At 36.7% G+C, this 22,255-nt stretch overlaps 1 protein-coding gene across 2 annotated transcripts; it reads left to right on the forward strand.

Annotated features, from left to right (window-relative positions):
- The first annotated feature begins 3,641 nt into the window (after window positions 1-3,641).
- On the forward strand, window positions 3,642-22,044 carry LOC149843317 (oligouridylate-binding protein 1-like). 2 transcript variants are annotated; one of them, XM_090001780.1, is made up of 12 exons: window positions 3,642-4,068; window positions 5,866-5,927; window positions 6,284-6,386; window positions 6,814-6,890; window positions 7,015-7,076; window positions 7,176-7,263; window positions 9,973-10,048; window positions 10,147-10,177; window positions 10,300-10,422; window positions 13,347-13,432; window positions 21,003-21,176; window positions 21,577-22,044. In XM_090001780.1, the coding sequence occupies exons 1-12, from the start codon at window positions 3,952-3,954 to the stop codon at window positions 21,826-21,828; spliced, it is 1,251 nt and encodes a 416-aa protein (XP_089857906.1). In that variant the 5' UTR covers window positions 3,642-3,951; the 3' UTR covers window positions 21,829-22,044. The 2 variants fall into 2 exon arrangements, with proteins under 2 accessions (XP_089857906.1, XP_089857905.1); XM_090001779.1 differs by having other exon boundaries at window positions 7,015-7,263.
- Window positions 22,045-22,255: the final 211 nt, after the last annotated feature.

Genomic DNA, 22,255 nt, shown 5'->3' on the forward strand with positions numbered 1-22,255 from the left:
AATGATTGATGAATCAAAAGTCACAGATTCTTTATACTTCTTACCTACTAACTGCTCACTAATACCCCCCTCTTTAGATAAGTCCTAGATGGAAGACATGAATGTGGACACAAACACACCATCCTTTTTTTCTGCAAGAATTTTTCTTACAAAAGTCTCATTTTCGATGTGGTCTAAGGTTTCTTATTTAATCACAATAATTGCGGCGTCATCTTATTAATATTTCATTTCTTATGAATTTCATCAAAAACTCATACTCTTGGCCACAGAGAAGGTTCCTTGTCTATCAACTTATCAAGCTTATCTCGTATATCGTAATATGAACCAACAACCGATGAGTATTGTTTCTGAAAAACAATATTAAAGAGAGAGCAACTTCAGTATATTACACAAGGTTTATGGTTAAGAGAGCAATTTTAATCAACATATTTATAGCATGTACATATCCTACTTGTTTTCGTGTTGGACTAGTAGATGTTGGTGCCTTCATGACACTTTCTTCACTCACTATTTTTATAATACAAGATGAGCAATTTCCTACACAACTAAATTCGAGGATAAAAGTAAATAAGTGAGCAATGAAGATTCACATGAAATCGAATTAAAAAAAAACAGACTAGGCTATTGAAATGCAAAAATAACTTGAGAATCATATCACTATTCCCTCATTATCTTTATAATATAAGATAAACAAAAGATAAACAAAAGATAAACAACCAAATTTAAGGATAGAGGCATACCAAATTAAGAAAAAAAAAGTAGGCAAAGGAAACACACATGAAATTGAATGAAAAAAATATGCTATTGAATATGCAAAAATAACTTAAGAATAATGTCATTGTTTCACAAAATAACATATTCATGCCATTATTTCAAAAAATAATTGATTCAACCGTTACAAGGAGTGAAATTTGTGCTTACCAAATTTTTTTACTGGCAATGATGTGTTAGACGCTAAATAAGTCATCAATGATGTACCACTGTGCAACAGAGATAAGGCAAAATCAACAATACCTCATTGAAAGAACTTGTTGGGAAAATAGGTTGGAGACCACAAAACCCATGCTAAGAAACCCTAATGTTATGCAAAAATGGTCATCAAATGTGAAACAAAGCATGAATAGTTGCATTTAATGTGCATACAAAGGTTCATAAATGTTATGCGTAAAGGGTCAGAAGATTCACAAAAACCTCATAAGAATATTTATGAATCACATATTGAATATGCAAATACTTGATATGTTTGCAACCGAGGTCAGAAGTTTCATATGTATGAAGGATGTTCGTGGGTCATCTATGTGAACGTTAGAAGGGCTTCCACAAATGTATGGTGCAATCATAAGCAAAAAATATGCAAAGGTAAGGCTATTTGCTAATGCAAGACTTTTGTGAATGTCTGACTTTTGTGGATGTACGTTCAAACATTGTACAATTTTAGTTAAAGGAGGTTCACATCTTATACGTGTGAAAGTTGCGACATTCACAAATGCATAACACAAATCTGTCGAGCTTGAAATAGAAAACATACGAAAGTAATGATATTTACAGCACATTTGCAAATGTCAAATATACATTTGATGACATAATCCAGACTTTATGCGAGCTTTTAGTTAAAGGAGGTTCACATGGTATCTCTGTGAAGGTTGTGATGTTCGCAAATGTATGATACAAACTTGCTGAGCTCGAATAAAAAAAACATGCAAAGTTAGGAACATTCGCAACACAAATTTGTGATGGTTAGACATATATTTACAGACATACATCTTGTCTTTAAGCAGGTTTTTAGTTAAAGGAGGTTCGCATCATCAGGTCCACAAAATATTCATGTGAAGATTCTTTTCATTGATATATTGTGACCTTTGGAGAATGTACATATCTATCGCACAAACATCAACATGTTCGCTTGTGCTATGGGTAAAAATGTCTTGAAAAAATTAAAAATCATAAATTTAGACATAGGGAGGGTTTTGGCAAATTGAGAAATATCTATGAAATTGTTACAAGGACAATACAATTATTTTTTATTTAGAAAATGTGTTTAGATTATTAGTAATTTTATAAATTCAACTTCACATGTTTCTACAACTCAAAGCAATAGCATTAGTTAGTCCAAAGTCTCCTAACTGATTAGGGATGCAAGTAGATCAGATATGAGCTGGTTCATGGTTGACGAAATCCAAATTAGGATATTAAGCAGTAAGTCTGAACATGAATCTAAAATAGATTCGGCAAACCAAATGCAAATCTTATATGGTGCCATTAGGCCAACGAAGGAGGTTGAAAGCATGCATTCTACTTCTATAAACTATAGTTAGGAAAGAAGATAGTGAAAGGGAAGTATCAATAACAATCACTTTTTTTTATAGGACAGTTCATGATTGTTCATATCGACCTATTATTTGTAATTGCATCTAGCATTGAATAAACCTCATACATTAATGATTGCAATACCATATGATTCTTGAATTTTCTCAAGATTCCGTGATTGTAAATCACAATCACAACACTTTCTCAGGGTGAGTGAAATATGAGAAAAATACAAGTGATTGTTTTTGCTTTGAGAAAATTGATCACAAGACCTTGTGACCAACCATCATAGCTTCAACTTTATTAGTTGTGATTGTTCATCCCTGCATGTGATCAAAACAAACATGCTATCATAGTTCTACTGTATCTTTTGCTTCATTTCTTGCAACTTTCTTTGCCATTAGAGATTCGGGAATTTCGTTCCCAACCTTAACATTCAGTGCATTCATCTACCAATAATTATAAACCAATCATAACATGAACAGTAAAATTATAAGCAAAGATTCGTCAAAAAATGTTGATCCCATAAAAAGAAAAAAAAGTCTAACCCTAATAAGTCTGAATCTGATCCAAAACGACATCCATTTTAAGTTCCATATCCTAAACATAATGCATCGGATTCGGATGAGTTTGCCAACCAAAAACCACCCATTTTGCACCCTGGCATCCGTGGTATGTTGGGTCTAGGGGTGGGCATCGGGCCGGGCAGCCCGCTAATGGATCGGGTCGGCCCGCTTACTAACAGGTTGGGTTTTGGCCTATTTTTTAATGGTCTTGGGTTTGAAGTGAAGCTCATGATTCGGCCTATTGGCCCAACAAGTCACTGTGAAACAAGCCAAGTCTGGCCCAACCTGACCCAATCTTAAAATGCATAAATGCTTGACTGAAAATATAAGTTAATGAGAGTAACTAGTGCAACTAATTAGGTAAATAGCAATAATTAACAAATAGCAAGTTCTCATACAATTAATTAGTTAAATAATAATAGTTATTCAAGTTACCATGTAATAGTTAATTTTTAAAAATTTTATATTATTAAAAAAGTTAATAAATAACTCAGGCCCATCGGGCTGGTTTGAGCCCGGTCCACGCAAATAATTGGTCGGGTTTTGGCCCATTGCCTAACAGGCCTGGCCTAAAATCATGGCCCAAACCCGGCCCATGGCAGGCTGGGCTGGTTGCCCACCCCTAGTTGGGTCGCTTATTCTAACAGCTGGCAAAAGAACAAGAATGGAACTTGACGTTTAGATTCAACCATAAATGAAACCACTCTACTCTGAATTTGCGGTTACCTCATTTTTGATATTCTATTGGACATTCTCGACCTGACACCAGACCATAAATCGCTCCATCTCCCTCGCGCCCTCCCTCTCTCTCTGTCTCCCCTTTCTGCTTCCCAACACTTGCAGAGAGACAAGCGAGAAGGAAAGAGGAGAGAGAGATAAAACCGAACGATCGTGTCCTAGATTTCCCGATCGCCTTCTTTGTCTCTTCCCTCCTCGTCTTTTTTGGTACTCTTTTTCTTATTTTTCTGCGATTTCTTGAGCCGTTCGTTCTGATCGTCGCCAATCTAGGGCAAGGAAAGAGGGGGAAATCTCGAGGAAGAAATTGTTTTGTTTCCTGAAGAGTAAAGAGGAAAGAAGAATGCAACAGAGGTTGAAGCAGCAGCAGCAACAAGCCCTAATGCAGCAGGCTCTGTTGCAGCAGCAGCAGCAGCAGTCGATGTATCATCCGGGCGTTATCGCGGCTGCGATGTCTCAGGTTCGATCGATCGTCAATCTCGTTGCTCCTTTGGCTTTTTTTCCTGGATTGATGTTTCGCCTGGTTTTCTGTCCTGGTTCTGTTCTTTCGTCTGTGGAAATGGCTGAAAGCGTCATTTTTCTAGTTTTTTTGGCCTTTTTAGCATTTTCTTGCAGTTTGCACTGGTTCTATGATTCTGCATCGTCATTTGATGCGAATGCTAGAGCTCTGTGTTCGTTAGGGTTTGTGTGATAGGATCTTACAGATTGTTGCCTTTTGATAATCTTTGCAATTTCATTTTTTTTGTGTGGTAGGTTGGTTGTTGAATCTTTTCTCTTCTCGAAGTTTTCGTTTCGTCTTCTTATAGATTGTTGTTATTGTTGGGTTTCGTATGCTAATTTGTATCTGTTTATCCGGTATTTACCCCGGGTTTATCAAGTCAATTAGATGATAATTTTTTTATTCTTATGGGGGATGGAGTGCTGGTGGTGGTGGTCGGGTGCTTGTGTTTGGGGGTTGCTACAATTTTCTTCTGCATTGCATCTTTATAATTTGTGCTTAGTATCTAACTCTTTTGGTTCACTAGGCTTTTTCTTTGAATATCATATTTATTATTTGGTTTATTTTTTTCCCAAAACTATTTTCTTCTGAGTACCTTGAAGTAGTCCAGCTTTATGAATTCTTGTTTGTGTTCCGTTTCCAACTATATCTGTGTTGCTATATCGGCTTCCGCTGTTTCTTACTAGCCTTCTCTCAATATAGGGTTTCTTTGACGAACATTCGAGAGGTTTGTGCCTCACTGTGCTTTGAACTATTTATTTGTTGTAAAGAAACTTGTTTCACGGTTGTAAGATGGAAAATATTGCATTTTCTTTTTTTGTTCTTGTGCTCAAGAAGAGAATGCTTATGCTTTATACTCTTCATACATTGGGTAGAAAATCAAAATGGTCTCTCTGCATTTTTCTTGACACGATTTATTTGGTTACAAAATGGTTGGATTTTGACAAAATTTTAGTTAATGGTTAGAATTTTCAATTGGTCAACTTGGCAAATCTGTTCCTCTAGGAAATTTCTGGTTCAGATCAATTTCCACGACTAACTCCTTTGAGCCTTTGGCTGACTTAAAGTACAACTTTCTACAACATTAGTTGAACTGTGATCCTTATGGCCATTGGATGAAAGACACTTCCTTTCCTCCATATTTTGGAGGTTTGCTGGTTTATTGTTATTTCTGGTTGTTGGTATATTTTCTTATTTGTAGATGATTTTTCTTTTTTAGATGGCCACGCTGGGGGATAACCTCCTCTGGCTTTGAACTCATGTAAGATAGTGTGACTGTGACCGGTCCAGCTATCTTTTTTGTTCCAAGAAGAATTCATATTTATTAAAAAAATGTGTCTGTGAGTATATTTTATATGGCCAGAATTAATTTTTAATAGGATAAACTAATAAAGATGGATTACAAGGAAGTTTGCTTTCACATTGCATGGTATTGCTTTATTTGAGCTGCTTGCATGATTGTTGTTGCCTTTTATTGTATACTGTATGTTGGAAATGTTCAGCCGACACTGTTTCTGCAACTAAATTTCTTGTAGTGAAGCAATTTGTTGGTGCAGCCTCTTGTTCTTTTAACTTTGTCATTCACCTTTTTTTTTGTTTTCAAATACCTGTGATATGGAGGTTTATTCCCTCTTTTTATATAGAGGTAGCTGGGGTGCGCCTCAAAAATTTAGGTTCAAAATCGGGGCTTTCTGTTTAGTGTTTTTTGTAGGCTTCTTAGGATTTATTTTCTTTCTTTTTTACTTTCATATTTTGCAGATGGAGCCGGTTCCAAGTGGAAATCTGCCTCCTGGGTTTGATCCAAGCACATGCCGCAGTGTGTGAGTGTTAATAGACCATTTTTTTCTTTTTAGTTAGTTATTTTGCCCCCTTTTACCTAGTTTTTTTGTTTTTGGATGTGTCTAATTTTGTATAATGCTCTTTCACTAATCATGATAAGGAAAAAAGCGCTATACTTCCCTACTCTTCCTTTAGCTGGAGAGAACTTGTGTGGTCTTGTCGTGTAATATGCTATAATGGCCTATGTTCATATATTTACTATTTTTACTTTTATCCTGTTTTTTGTGTTTTTGCAATTTTTGCACTCAATGATGTAACTTGATTTTGGGTTAATGACTTTGTTTAATCAATTACATTTCTTCATAAACTTATTAGTGGTGTCTTATTAACATCCCAGGTATGTGGGTAACCTTCATGTTAATGTCACTGAGGCGCTTCTTGCAGAAGTTTTTCAGAGAACTGGTCCACTTGAAGGATGCAAGCTTATAAAAAAGGAGAAGGTATAAATGCTTAGCTGCTGTTTACTTGTTTAACTGAGTTACTTTCTAATACAAAACTTACTTATTTCTTCTCAAGTGTCTGTTAGAGGCTCCTTGAGTGATCTTTCTGAGTTTTTCTCTATCAGAACTACTACTTTAAAATTCCATGTAGAAGGGGTCCCTTGCAGCCTTGTTTCTTTGAATAGGATGAGTTTGGGTTCCAACTTATTTTTTATCTAAAAAACTGAGTTTGATAGTAATGTCAAAAACTTTGAGACATTCTTTACTTGCTCAATGTCTTTGGTTGGAAAAGAGAGGGACATGTCTCCTCAATTTTGATTGATGGATAGGTGATAATACCATCTGCTGTTTGGTCAAATATCATTTGTTGTTTGATTTCTAATTTCTAGTTTAATGCATATTTGTGTTTTCTTTTTACTTTCTCCAGTCATCCTTCGGTTTTGTGGATTACCATGATCGGAGATCTGCAGCATTAGCCATCATGATGTTACATGGGCAACAGCTGTAATGATCCTTATTCCTTTAAAGTTTGAAGTAATGAAGGCATAGAAAATCATATTTTTGGTTGGGAGGTAAAATTCATATTTGTAATTTAATGTGCATCTCATGTTGCTGCTGTTTCTCACAGTTTTGGTCAGCCTATAAAGGTTAACTGGGCATATGCGAGTGGACAGAGAGAGGACACTTCAGGTTTCTTTTTGTGTACACCTTTTCTCTTATTTTTTCTTGTTACCGAGTCATTTATATTGCCACATTGCAATTTGCTTATATTATTGATTTATGTTTCAGGACACTTCAACATTTTTGTTGGTGACGTAAGTCCCGAGGTTACGGATGCAACTTTATTTGCATGTTTTTCAGTCTATCCCAGCTGCTCGTAAGTTCTTTGTGTCTAATGTTCTGATCTCATAGCATTTTTTGTATTTTTTTCTAATCAAGATATTTTAATGAAATATGAAAGGGCACTAATTGTAAAAAGGGTGGAAACATGTCACCTAACAAAAGAGTGAAACACAAGGAAGTGAAAAAATGGTGTGGATAAGAAATTAAGAATCCAGTCCCAATGTCGCAAAGACCAATCCAGTTGGAGTTTTCTCTTTTTTCTTTTGAAAGGCAAGCTGAGGTTAGGCAGACCCTCACCAGTCATTATTCATAGTACCACTTGGGTTTGAACCTGCAACGTCCCACCACAAGGAGACGTGCACTGACAGCTCTTACCAACCACGCAAAGCCCTTGTTGGAGTTTTCTCTTTGCCATTTTATATTGGCTTAAGTTTCGGCCAGAGTTGCTAATCGGGGAAGCGGGAAGCGAGACACTTTAAAGTTTTAGGCAGCGGACAACGGGAAGTGAATTAGAAGTGAATCAGGAATCGTCTCAGCAATGAGAAGAGAAGTGAACCATAAGTGACCTAGGAAGCGAACCAAAAATGACCTAGGAAGCGAACAAGGATTCAAAGGAGAAACAAAGAGGGAAGGGAAAGGAAAGCGAGTAGAAATCGAAAGGGAAGCAAACATGTATAATTTTTTAATTTATCAAAATATAAGATTTATATTATCATTGACAAAATAATACATAACTAGATAACATTAAAGTTAATCTATTAATCTCAAAACTGAATCATGTATGCAAGACAACCATCTAACAAATGCATCTTGTTGCAATCATTTAATAAATAATACATACAAAAAATATATAATTCATATTCATGTTGCAACCATTTAAAAAATGCATCTTGTTGCAAGTTATTAATAAATAATACATTAAGAAAATTCATAATTCATATTCTTGTTGCAACCATTTAACAAATGCATCCGAATGAAGGCATTTAACAAATAATACATCAAGAAATCTTATAAATTTTATTAAGAAACATACCTTTTTCAAGAAATGAATCAAATGACTTGTTATTTGAGGTTGTGATCTCTGCAAGAGAAAAATAAATAAACTAAAATATTACATGGAGATATGGTTAAAATTTTAAATGCAAAAAATGCATTTAAGCACTAAAAAACATAATTTAATTTTATAATAGTGGAGGACGATTGAAAATCTAGGCAAGTAGACACCCACTATAGGTCACAAGCAATAAAAAAGATCTTGCAATGCTCATCATGTACCAAAAGAATATACAGATTATAGTTACAAACAATGCCATGGAGATTAAAACAAAAACTCATGATATACAATTGAGGAAAAAAATTGTTAACTTGAGAGACTAAACCATTAACAATATCTGGCACGAAATTGCAAATACATTTATCAACAAAAATATGTTACCATAAATACATAAATAATATGAAAAAAAGCTGAAAAACAGCCATTTTAAGTCAACCTAATATGTAACAAAGCACATGAGAAACCAAAACAACAATGCATGAGAGAGAGAGAGAGAGAGAGAGAGAGAGAGAGAGAGAGAGAGAGAGAGAGAGAGAGAGAGAGACCTAAAAACAGCCATGATCGCTGGAAGTCACTGCAGGTCGTCGAAAGTTGTCGGAGTCAAGGTTCGCTCGATGGTCACCGAAGGTTGAGACTCGAGAACGAGAGAGAAGAGAGAGAGAGAGAAAGAGATTGGGGAAAGTCGAAAAGGATTTCGACTTTCCCTTTTATAATGGCAAATGACCATTATAGCCTTAAAAAAAGGTTTTCTTTTTATTTTTTTGATACAACAACAACAACTACGCCTTCATCCCAAAACAATTGGGGTCAGCGATATGAACCAAAAAAAGAAAATCATTTTGGGTCTTCCACATGAATCCTTTTCCTCCAATCATTTCTATCCAATGCCATGTCCTCGGTGAGGTTCAAAGCATTCATATCCTTTCCTATCATCTCCATCCAAGTCTTCCTAGGCCTACCCCGACCTCTTTTAACTAATATATTTTCCCATTTCTCCAACCTTCTAACTGGAGCATCATTAGGCCTTCGCCGAATATGTCCAAACCACCGTAAACAATTCTCTCGCATCTTATAGGGGAAAACAGTCGGGAAGTGAGCTTCCCCACTATAGCCCTAAATGAGAAGGACACTTCCCATTTTAAAACAATGCTTCCCCTAGCATTTCGGAAGCACCACGTTTCGCGCTTCTGAACCCTGTCTCGGGGAAGCACACTTCCCCATGTCTAGGGGCGCTTCCGGTAACCCTGGTTTTGACTTTTGTTTTTCCTGAACTTATGGGCAAATGATTTGTTTCTTGAAGTTCCTAAAATTATCTGGTTAATAATTTTGCTGTGCAAGTCAATATCATCTCATGGGTAGGCATTGCTTACTTGCTCAGACATGGGAACTCCCTCATGCCCATGTGTCACATTGTGCTTCCAAGTTCCAAGTATGCAGAATCAAATAACAAAAATGGGGATAATTTGCATCCTGATATGGTACCGGTTTAATATGTTTATTGGTCTATGTATCTACTATTTTATCAAGTTATGAGCCTCCATCCATTTTCAATTGATTCATCATTTCATCTTTTGTCATGGATGTCAATCCCCAAATATTTTGCATGTTTGGCGTGTATGCCATTTTCTGCTTCTTTTTAGAAGATTTTGGCACATTTTAGAACATCCTATATGTGAATAAATATTGCAGGGATGCAAGAGTTATGTGGGATCATAAAACTGGGCGTTCAAGAGGATTTGGATTTGTTTCTTTCCGCAATCAGCAGGTTCATTTTCTTTCCTTCTCATTCTTGAGAATTTTTATGCTCATTATAAGAGTATATCTTCAGGGATGGAAGTTTACAGTTTTTGTGCTGCATTGCAGGATGCTCAGAGTGCTATTAATGACTTAAGTGGTAAGCTTCCTTTGGGAACTAGTATCTGGTCATCCATTGCTTTGTCCGGTTATGGGAATCGTCTATTACTTTGTCCTATCATGGAAATTATCAGGTTTATTGTGCTTTGCCTTTTCTTTTAGGTAAATGGCTTGGGAATAGGCAGATAAGGTGCAATTGGGCTGCCAAGGGAGCTGGTTTTAATGATGACAAACAAACTAGCGATAATCAAAATTTGGTTGTTTTGACAAATGGATCCTCGTCCGGTATGGATATAATTCCCACTGTCCCTCTTCCAGACAGTGATAACTAATTGTTGTGTATGGTGTCTTGTTTAACTGTTCTTCTTGCTAGTGTTTGTACTGAAGAAAGGATAAAAAGATAAACTGTCTGAATTATTGAGATGCATAAGTTTCTCTTTTTCATATATTTATAATGTGAGATCTTGATTGCTCTTTTAAAGTTCTGATTGTATGCTATGTTTTCTTTTCTTGGTCATCTTAACTGTGGTTTATTTATTTATCCTTTACATTGTTTTCTACTAAGGGTGGGCATCAGCCCGTGGGGCTGGCTTAGGTCATCATTTGAGTCTTAGACCCAACCCCAGCCCGAAGGGGGCTTTGGGCCCGGCCCGGCCCGGCCTATATATATATATATATGTGTGTGTGTGTGTGTGTGGTGTATAATATTTATAACATATATATTTTTATATAATTATGTTTATAATATATAATAATATTATATTTTTGTGTATATTCACGGGCTATACTGACCCAGCCCGACCCATGGGCTCAATGGATGGGCCGCAGGCTGGATATTCGGCAATGGTCTGGTCCGACCCCGTTCATTAGTGGGCCAGGCCAGGTTGGTCCGGTCCGGTTTGGCCTGTTGTCCACCCCTATTTTCTTGTAGCAGATAAGCATAATATAACAGCATAAGAAAGCGGTAGGTGAACCTTGAAGGCCACAAGAAGCGGGGCTTCTAAGAGATAAAGTTTATGCTAGACAAAGTCTCGTTAAGGGCATTATATCATAAGACTACCAATTTGATCTAAACTATAAGCCCATTATACAAGTATATAATGCACTCAAATGGAATAACATTTCTATGTTGGGTTGACATTGTTTTAACAATATTCTTCAGAATCTCAACTTGGTTTACATTTTACAATTGGTATTGGGGCTTAGGGGTATAAGAACTGGATTCTTCTATGTGGGTCATGATCTATGTCACAGGGATTCACCAAGACAGGTGCCGTACCCGCGTCGACGCGATGCGGGTGCGGCACCCGGTGCGGTCAACCCGACCCTGGGTGCGGTCAATGCACCCAGGGTCATTTTGGTCCATTTTTTTTTATTAAAAAAATCTGCTTTGGAAAATAAAAAAAAGAGACCCTTGCTTTAAATTCATTTAAAATGCATTGAACAACATTATTTTCAAGTGAATAAATTCTCATTAAACTCTCTCTCTCTCTCTCATTTAATAGTAATAAAACTTCCTCTCATCCACCAAAAGCATAAAACGAGTTTCTCAACAAGGCAGCTTTGGAAAGTGTTGATAATAGAAAACTGTTTCCTAAAATCTATCTTGGAAATTAAAAGCTTTCATTGAGAATAGGAAAGGTCTCCTAAAGTCCAACGTGTAAATTAAGCCCATATTTTGAAGTTTTAAATGATTTTATTTAGATTGTTGGAAATTAAAACCTTTCATTGAGAATAGGAAAGGTCTCCTAAAGTCCAACGTGTAAATTAAACCCATATTTTGAAGTTTTAAATGATTTTATTTAGAAGTTTCAATTTTGGCCCCCCCTTCTCTCTCTCTCTCTCTCTCTCTCTCTATATATATATATATATATATATATATATATATATATATATATACACACACACATTTTTGCCCCTGCCGCACCCCCGCACCCTAGGTTTTTGAAAGTGCCGCACCCCCGCACCCGCACCCATGTGACATAGGTCATGACCCTGCTTCCTACAAATTAGGAATCACATTAATTCTCTCAACTAGATGGTGGTTACTTCAAAGATATAGGAACACTCCCCTAAATTCCATGCTTACATCCAATGAGCCAAGTATTGCATTAATCATTTGTAAAGATAATAATCTCAATGAATTTAACAATGGACTCGTTTTTAAGGCATGAGATACATAAAACTCATGCAACTGGTTTGAAGTCTTGAATGCAGATCCTTCTGTTGGATCATGCTTCTGCTCCCAATTCATGCTTTGGCAAGTCAGGAGTCAGGTTTCACTTTCCCGAGTAGATGAGGGCCAGCTCTTAAACAGATGAATACTTTATTTTTAAACTGATTTGCAAAGATAATAATTTCAACAAACTGAACGTTAGACTTGTTCTCAACCTATGTCACATGGGTGCGGGAGCGGGTGCGGGTATTCGGCACTTCCAAAAAAACCGGGTGCGGGGGTGCGGCAGGGGCAAAAATGTAAAATATATATATATATATCATGTATAGTGTATATGTATGAATGTATGGTAGCTGTTAAGGTCTATGACATTTATGCCCAACTTACTTTTTACCATTTTTTTATCTTATATGGTTGTCCCCAAAGATGGAAGTGATGAGTTGTGGAGCTTGATTCATTGTTTTTGCCCTTGCAGGAAGGGGGGTCCGGGGGCTCCCCCCGGCGCGGGTCCCATCTTAATGACCATTTCATAGGGCAATTTTTTTTTTAAAAAATCCAAAAAAAAAATGGACAAAAATGACCCTGGGTGGGGTCAACGCACCCAGGGTCGGGTTGACCGCACCCGGTGCCGCACCCGCGTCGAGTCACGTCGACGCGGGTGTGGCACCCTGCTAGCCGAATCCCTGTGACATAGTTCTCAACCCAAGATATGCGATGACTCATAAGCACCTTATATTTACATTGTATATATTTTCATAGGTTTTAAAGTAAGTATTAGAAATGAATACATCATATAAGGCTCTATATTTTGAATAGAAAACACGAGTGAAAATGTGCATAATAGTTTGGGTAATTTCCTTCAAGTTCAGTAACTTTGATGGTTATGGATATATAAATAAAGAGAGATGATGCATATATTGAAGCCTAGTTATGTCTGCAATTTTCCATGTGGAACTTGTATTACGTTCTTTCTCCCCCATGAGGGATTGTTGTTGCTGCTAGTCTACCCACTCATGAACTGTCTATTTTGCAGATGGAGGCCAGGAGAATGCAAATGAGGATGCCCCGGAAAATAACCAATCATACACGACGGTTTATGTTGGCAATCTTGCTCATGAGGTAATTATTGACGATACAAATTTTTATATGTACTTTGCACTAGTATTTTCACATGCCTTGGTAGGTAGAACTAAAATGAATTATTTTGGTCAAAACTGTAGCTAGTAAAACTCCATTTAAAACACGTCTTTTTCACCAAAACTTTGGAAAAAGAAACTCCATCTTTTTCAAGTCATTGGCAAAACACTTTTGAGATAAACATTTAGAACACAAAAATTTACCTGGTTTTATAACCAAATTAAACTTGTGTAGTACTATCTACTAATTTTTTTGTAACTGATTTTTTCATCTGTCCTTTGAATATTGAACCCTTTCAATCATGTATTCATCTACTTCGCAATTTTTTTCCTTTTCATTTATTGCTGAATCTTGTTAGTAGTACTAAAAAAGAAATGAATCACATATAGATATATTGAAATTATCAAGAGATGTATACTGGGGCTAAAACAGTCTTGAAGATTATATGAGAGTCAAGAATATTTCCAATAAAGGTCTAACTATATCAAGGATCAACTTTAAGTCCATAGTCATTTTTCTTGGTTCTAAATGAAGTGGCATCTTCAATTCAAGATGAGGCCATGTGGTGTGTGTTATTTGCAAATAATATTGTTTGTTGCACCAGATGGGGAAGATACACGTTTGAAACTGCTCATTTAGAGAGTGTGTGCGGGCGTGGAGTTCAGTGAGAGTTCTAGCGAGAGAGATGTTGCAATTTTTTTGGGATTAGGCAGTAGAGAGCTGCTATAATTAAGATAGAGAACTTGCAACAAACAACAACAACAACAACTACGCCTTCATCCCAAAACAATTGGGGTTGGCGATATGAACCAAAAAAGAAAATCATTCTGGGTCTTCCACATGAATCCTTCTCCTCCAATCATTTCTATCCAATGCCATGTCCTCAGTGAGGTTCAAAGCATTCATATCTTTTCCTATCATCTCCATCCAAGTCTTCCTAGGCTTACCCCGACCTCTTTTAACTAATATATTTTCCTATTTCTCCATCCTTCTAACTGGAGCATCATTAGGCCTTCGCCGAATATGTCCAAACCACCGTAAACGATTCTCTCTCATCTTATTGTCAATGGTGCACCGCCTACTTTCTTACGTATCTCCTCGTTCTGAATCTTATCTTTTATTGTATTTCCACACATCCATCTAAGCATACACATCTCAGCTACACTCATTTTTTGAATATGATGTCTCTTGGTAGCCCAACATTCCGTACCATATAGTAAAGCAGGCCTAATAGTTGTCCTATAAAACTTTCCCTTCAACCGCAATGGCATTTTACGATCGCACAACACTCCAGTTGCACTTTTCCATTTCATCCACCCAACCTTTATCTTATGATTTACATCTCCATCAATTTTTCCATACTTTTGAATGATAGATCCCAAATATTTGAAATAGTCATCTACCGATATTTCTTGCTCATCAAGCTTCACTACACTCCCATCACTATTTCGTTGCTTACTAAACCGACATTCTATATATTATGTCTTACTCTTACTCAACTTAAAACCTCTTGCTTTCAATGTCTGTCTCCATAATTCTAACTTAGCATTAACCCTAGCTCTAGACTCATCAATCAAAACAATATCATCTGTAAACAACATACACCACGACACATTTTCTTGAATTGATCTCGTAAGCTCATCCATCACTATAGCAAATAGGAAAGGGCTTAAAGCAGATCCTTGATGTGTAACCCAACCATTATAGGAAAATTGGTTGTCACCCCTCCACAAGTGCGGACATTGGTTACTGCTCCTTCATACATATCTTTAATTATACTAATGTACTTGAGAGAAACACCTTTCTTCATCATTGTCCACCAGAGAACGTCCCTAGGTACTCTATCGTATGCCTTCTCCAAATCAATAAAAACCATATGCAAATCTTTGTTCCTCTCTCTATATCTCTCAATAAGTTGTCTAAGAAGATGTATAGCTTCCATAGTTGATCTTCCAGGCATAAAACCAAATTGATTCTCCGATATCATGACAATCTTCCTCAACCTAGACTCAATCACCATCTCCCAAAGTTTCATAGTATGACTCATGAGTTTTATACCACGATAGTTTGTGAAATCTTGTATATCACCCTTATTCTTATATAGAGGCACCAAAGTACTCTTCCTCCACTCGTTAGGCATCTTATTTGTCCGCCAAATCTTGTTAAAAAGATTTGTCAACCATTCTAAACCTTTTTCTCCCAAGCATTTCCAAGCCTCGATAGGTATACCATCTGGGCCAAGTGCCCTTATTGATTTCATTTTTCTTCAAAGCCTCTGCAATTTCTTTCTTTTGAATCTTGCGCATGAAGTCACAATTCATCTCATGAAAAAGAATGGAGAAGTCTCCAAGATCCTGAGCATGACTTCCATTAAATAGCTTATCAAAATAATCTTTCCATCTCTCTTTAATCTCCTCATCTTTGACTAAAACCCTTTGCGTTTCAATTTTGATACATCTAACCATACCTAGATCCCTCGATTTTCTATCTTTCATCTTTGCAAGCCTATAAATATCATTCTCGCCCTCTTTGGTATCCAACTTGTCATAAACCTCCTTATATACCTTATCCCTCGCGTTTCAAACTACTTTTTTAGCTTTCTTCTTTGCTTTCATACTTCTCCAAATTCTCATTATCACGACTCTTACTTAGATTTCTATAACACTCTTTTAACCTTAATAGCTAATTTGACATCCTTGTTCCACCATGATGTATCCTTACCTAGCGGTGCACCGCCTTTAGACTCACCCAATACCTCCTTAGCCACCTTTCTCATGCCACCCGCTATCTTATTCTACATTGATTCTGAATCCTCCTCGAGACACCAATTAATTTTCTTAACTACCTGCTCTACAAACATTCCTTGTTTAGCTCTTTTCAGTGCCCACCACTTAATTTTAGGATCTATCCTATGTCTATCCCTTTTGCGGCATTGTCTAATTCTAAGATCTAAAATTAAGACTCTATGTTGTGTACCTGCACTTTCTCCCGGTATAACCTTACAATCGATGCAACAACCCCTATCTCTCTTTCTAAGTAGGAAAAAATCTATCTGACTCGTATTAACCCCACTTTTAAATGTTACTAGGTGAGACTCCTTCTTCCTAAACCAAGTGTTTGCTAAGATCATATCATAGGACGAACAAAAATCTAAAATCCTTTCTCCACTTTCGTTTCTTTTTCCTATACCATAACCTCCATGGATACTCTCAAATCCATCCCTACTAATGCTTACATGTCCATTAAGGTCACCGCCGATGGAAAGCTTTTCTCCATAAGATATCCCTTGTACTACTCCATCTAAATCTTTCCAAATTGACGCTTAATGGAATCATCTAAACCTACTTGAGGTAATAATATCCGTACTTAATACTAATTTAATAAGTAAAATCCTATCACCCTTCCTATGAACCTCAACTACATTATGTATAAACTCACGACTCATAACAATCCCTACTCCATCCCTATTCCTATTTATTCCTGTATACCAAATCTTATATCCCCAAGGTTCTATCACTTTTGCTTTCTCACTTACCCATTTGGTCTTTTGTAGACATAAAATATCAATCTTTCTCCTACACATAACATCTACTAACTCTACCAACTTACCAGTTAAAGACTCTATGTTCCAAGTGGCTAACCTAATTTTATGGTCTTGGACTAACCTCTTTACCCCCACCCGTCCAACAAAGTGAGGGATCCCTTGCCTATTTGACACCACACCTGGGCGCCGGTGTGACGCGTCGCTTCTGGGTGACTACCTAGCAACCCTTGCCCATTTATCACTGCCTCCGGGCCTATAGAGTACAACTCGTCGCTCAGTAGGGAACGCCCCAACGAAATTCTCATATTGGTTCATATTCATAGGGTATGACTAAGTTTTTATGTTGGCTGTCACTGGCCTACCACAACACTCCTCCTTTATCCGGGCTTGGGACCGACAGTGTATAACTAAACAGTTATACACAAGCGGAGTTAAGATAGAGAACTTACAATATAACAATATAAATATTTTGATCATTGAGTTCTGTAATACAGCATGACTGTCATTTTAAGGAAGATATGGCTCGGATTTATGTTAGTTGGAAGAAGCATTGATAAACTAGGATTATGAGATGTTTATACAATCTTAGCCAGTGTGGCAAACACTGGAGATATTTTGTTAATTTTGCAAAAAATGATATTTCAGGTTATGTTTGAACTCCATAATATTGTGATATGTTCATTCAAAAGTATAATGATTTTATCATGATGTTTATGTTTTGGCTATTTTTAATAAAAAAAATAGTGATTATATATAATGTATATGCTTTTATTTTTTAGGTTATGTATTTTTCCAATATTTTCGGATAAAAATTCAAGACATAAATTTTTTTAATTTCTCATAAGAATTTGGCTGCCATTGTCTTTGCATTTTAAACTTTTTTCACTATGGTTGTATCAAGTCTAGCACTCCTGTGTCTTTGCTAAAACTTGGAGTTGGACAAGTGAAAAATGGCAAGAGTGCATGTTTTAGAAACACATTTGTTAAAGTGGATATATAGAGTAGCAAAAAGATTGAAATTAAATACAGTAGATGATATTCAATATTATTGTTAAGAAAAAAATGAGGAGGATCATCGCAGATGGTTGGGACATGTACATGCTTTTAACAACACTGGTGAGAAAGGTTCGATGGAACACAAGTAAATGCAATTGAGAAAAAAAATTGAATACCAATGGAGACTTGTAAGAAGGTTGTGAGAAAGGGTGCAGAAGTATATGGGGTGATTTAGGTCATAGCTCTAAATAGAAATGAATAATTGGGACTGATGAAGCAGAATTTTGTTGGGATAATGCTCCGATTTGATCTTGTGATCAATGGAGCTGCATGTATTTTGCAGTCTATGTCACAGGGACTCTCCAACTAGGTGCCGCACCCGCACCCGATGTGGTCAACCTGACCCTGGGTGCAGTCAACGCACCCATGGTCATTTATGTCCAACTTTTGAACTATATATATATATAATTTTTTATATTTTTGCAGCACCCCCGCACCCAAGTTTTTTGAAAGTGCCCCACCCCCCCACCCGCACCCATGTGACATAGCTTGCAGTTTTTCTAAACCATATCACCTCTAAATCAGGTAGTAAGTATGTTCAACATGATTCTCATTATCCAATGGAATATAGGTTTCCCACAATATTTTTTGGAGAATAATTAATGGAATCATTTCATTATGGGTCAGGACTGGACTGTGGGTATGGCTCAACCAATTGGTTTATGGGTTGGATTTGAATTTTTTTGCCACTTCTGTGTGTAGTTGCTTTCTTTAAGTTTTACCTCCTCCTAACATATTAGGAAGTTTCATTGCTTGAAAAAGTCAAAAAGCAAAATTTGGTGCCAAGGTAGACTGACCAGAGCAAAATTTTTGGTATTATAGGGATGTAGAAAGCATCTAGTGGTGATTCATATTTTGTCAATTTATAAAAGGGGAGAAAATTGTAGAGGTTCCTTTTTCATGATAAGGCCTCAATATCATTAGGTTTGTTACAAACAAGCAGGAAATGGAAGACTTCCATAAATTTTCTTCCAAGTTAAGCACTCTTTGGCATATTTGTAGCAACTTGAGGAGTTGAGCATAGACCAATCACTAGTGTGCATTTAGGCTCATTTTGGGAGCCAATGTTGGTGAGGAGATGAGAGAGGTGATGGGAGTGGAGATGAAAATGGAGATAAGGCTGAAGTTGTGAACAACATCCTTGAGAGGATGTAGTTGAAAATGGCTCATCCCAACTCCCAATGTAACCACCCCAAACTTACCGTAAAAAAATTTGCGATTTTTTTTTAAAAACGAATAAATAATTTTAAAGCATTATCGAGGGACATGGGGCAAATTTAATTTACACAACTCAACATACATTTCACACGTAGAATAAATCAAACCATGAATTAAAATTGAATTTATTTTAATTGAATAGTCCCTATTTAGGGTCCACATGTTTCCCCAAAACAAAATCTCCCAACTCTATCAGAATCCGGGCCACCAAAAACATAACTCTCGCTCCCTCCAGCAAGGTGGTCCCTCCATTAATGTAGTTCAGTACTTGATTTTTTTTTAAAAGAACCGAAGTTCTCATATGAGACTCTTTTGAAATCCAACAATTAGAAAATTAGCATAAATTAAATCAAACATAAGTTTGAGGGGGCTCAACAAACATCACATATTCAGAAAAATTTTGTAAATCTAAACATTTCAATTCAAACAACCATTACTTTCATGCTAAATTAACTATTTAGGGATGCATGAATCAATGCAACATGCATGAATGATTTTTGAACTTTAATTATGAGTTGCTTTTCCATGCATGTCCCTTGCTTAATGCACACAATTAATTTTTCACTTATATAAATTCCGTAGATACTTAGGGACGTCCCATGTATTTTTAGAAATAGAAAGCCTTCTATTTCTAGACTAAGACTCTCTTATATATATTTATATTATTTTGTTGTTATCTTATCACTAATATAATCTAGTTTTAAAATAAAATAAAATTAATTTACCATGTTATAACTGGATCATGGATATTGGCAATGAGTCCAAGATCCATATCATAAAGTGGATCATGAATCTTGTCAATGGGTCCAAGATCCATATCATAACTGGATCATGGATCTTAGCAATGGGTCCAAGATCCATATCATAACTGGATCATGTATCTTGGCAACAGGTCCAAGATTCATATCAGGATCTATTTTAATGTCATCCACTATTTATTAATATATATTTATTATATATTTTGTTTTAATTTCAGACATCAAAAATATAATTTTTTAAATAAAAATTATATTTATTAAATTTAAAATAGGGGAAAATTCGTTAGATATTACACCCAACACCAGCCTCATCTCCCATAATGGGGTTCCCAAACACCTGTGGAGGTACGTGGTATTAATTACACCCTCATTAAATACGATCTCCACTCCCATCTTGCTAGGATACAATATTGATGCAATATCATTTGGCACCAATGAAAATATTTTCGTGCATCTATTATTGGTGCATTCCACCAGCATGATACTTAAAAATTGTTGGCATAAAAAGATTGTTGCACTTGTTAGTGTGTAATTGCAGTGGATGTGCGTGGTACTTGCGCATTCACAAAGTTGAATGGTCCTTGTGCTTGCACAGTTTTCATGAGTGATTTGGATGTAAGTCATTAAGGTTGAAGGTTTGCAAGATTAGGAATTGTCTATATATGACTGGGATTGGTTTTGGAAATGTTGAAATCTCTGTCACACCCAGGGTCATTTATGTCCAACTTGTGGACTTTATATATATATCTATATCTATATATATATATAATTTTTTATATTTTTGCCGCACCCCCGCACCCAAGTTTTTTGAAAGTGCCGCACCCGCACCCATGTGACATAGGTTGAAATCAATACTCTGAAATGTTTGAGCCTATACCTTTATGCATGATTGCTTCTTTTTCCATTTAGGCTTCAGACATTGATGGAGCTTGGATGCTTGTTTTGGTGTTTGATTTTGAATTTTATGCTTGGCTAGGTCACTCAAGCGGAACTACATCGTCAGTTTCATATGCTTGGAGCTGGAGTTATTGAGGAGGTCCGTGTGCAAAGGGATAAAGGATTTGGTTTTGTAAGGTACCACTCACATGAAGAAGCTGCCTTCGCTATTCAAATGGCTAATGGAAGGATTGTTTGTGGAAAATCTATCAAGGTAAGCCTTTTATTGCATGTTTTTGTTAAAGCTGATGCATGTAGTGGAAACGGCAGCTTGTTAAAAAATCTGTGTGCCTAGTTCTAAAGGTAGTTTGGAAGGGAGAAGCTGTAGCAACCAGCATCAAGCTGCTCAACAGACAGCAGCTCAGGTTGGCTCCATGGGTCAATTGGAAATAGTCCTGGCATCTGACTTTGGGCAACTTGCCATTGTTGGAACTTGGAACTGGTATTAAGTTCTCTCTTCTGCACAATTGAAAGAGCAGACTGTATGAAAACGACAATTATATTTAGCCATTTGATCACATTCTATACAATCTGATAATTGATCGACTTGCATGAGCATGTAATTTTTCATGTTTGGTTCTCTGTGATTTTGGAAAGTGTTTCTGACCATGCAGTGTTCATGGGGCAACAAGCCAACCCCTCTGGGAACGACTTCGAACCCGCTGCCTCCACCGGTGCCCCCATTTCCAATTCTTAACCAGGGTTACTCTGCAGCGAGCCTTCTAGCTTACCAGAGGCAGCTTGCATTAAGTGAGGCTGCTGGTTCCGGCCAATCTTTAAACCAGGCATCAGGTGGCCATGGTCCCATTGGTGGTTATGATGGATACCCAGGCAACACATCAGCGCAACAGATGTATTATCAGTAGAGGAATAGAAACTAGCACCGTCTGTTGTTCAACCTTGTCATTTTACCTTTTTCCATGTTTTTCTACTTCTGCTTCTAGTTTTGAGATGTCTTGCGTCGGTTTTTCTTGTTACCTTTTTTGTAGCTTATCTAAATTTTTGGATTCTTGTTTTTCTTTGGTGTAAGCATTCTTGTTTTTCCTTTTTCTTCACTATTAAATGCAAGTTTTTCCCCCTTAGTATGTGCTGATCTGTACACCTGTTGTAAATAATTGATATTTCTTTCTATTTGCATTTTCTCTTTGTGTGGGATTTTCGTCTCAGTTCGGAGAATGTAGAATTGTTTGCCCCCCCCCCCCCTCTCTCTCTCCCTGTGACGTCCCCATGCATTCGGATATTGTGATTTTCAGAATGCACTTGAATTTTTAGTAGTTATTATTCTGGCGGATA

This window comes from Nuphar pumila, chromosome 3, assembly GCF_984573655.1.
Source record: "Nuphar pumila chromosome 3, dmNupPumi1.hap1.1, whole genome shotgun sequence".
Lineage (NCBI taxonomy): Eukaryota > Viridiplantae > Streptophyta > Magnoliopsida > Nymphaeales > Nymphaeaceae > Nuphar > Nuphar pumila.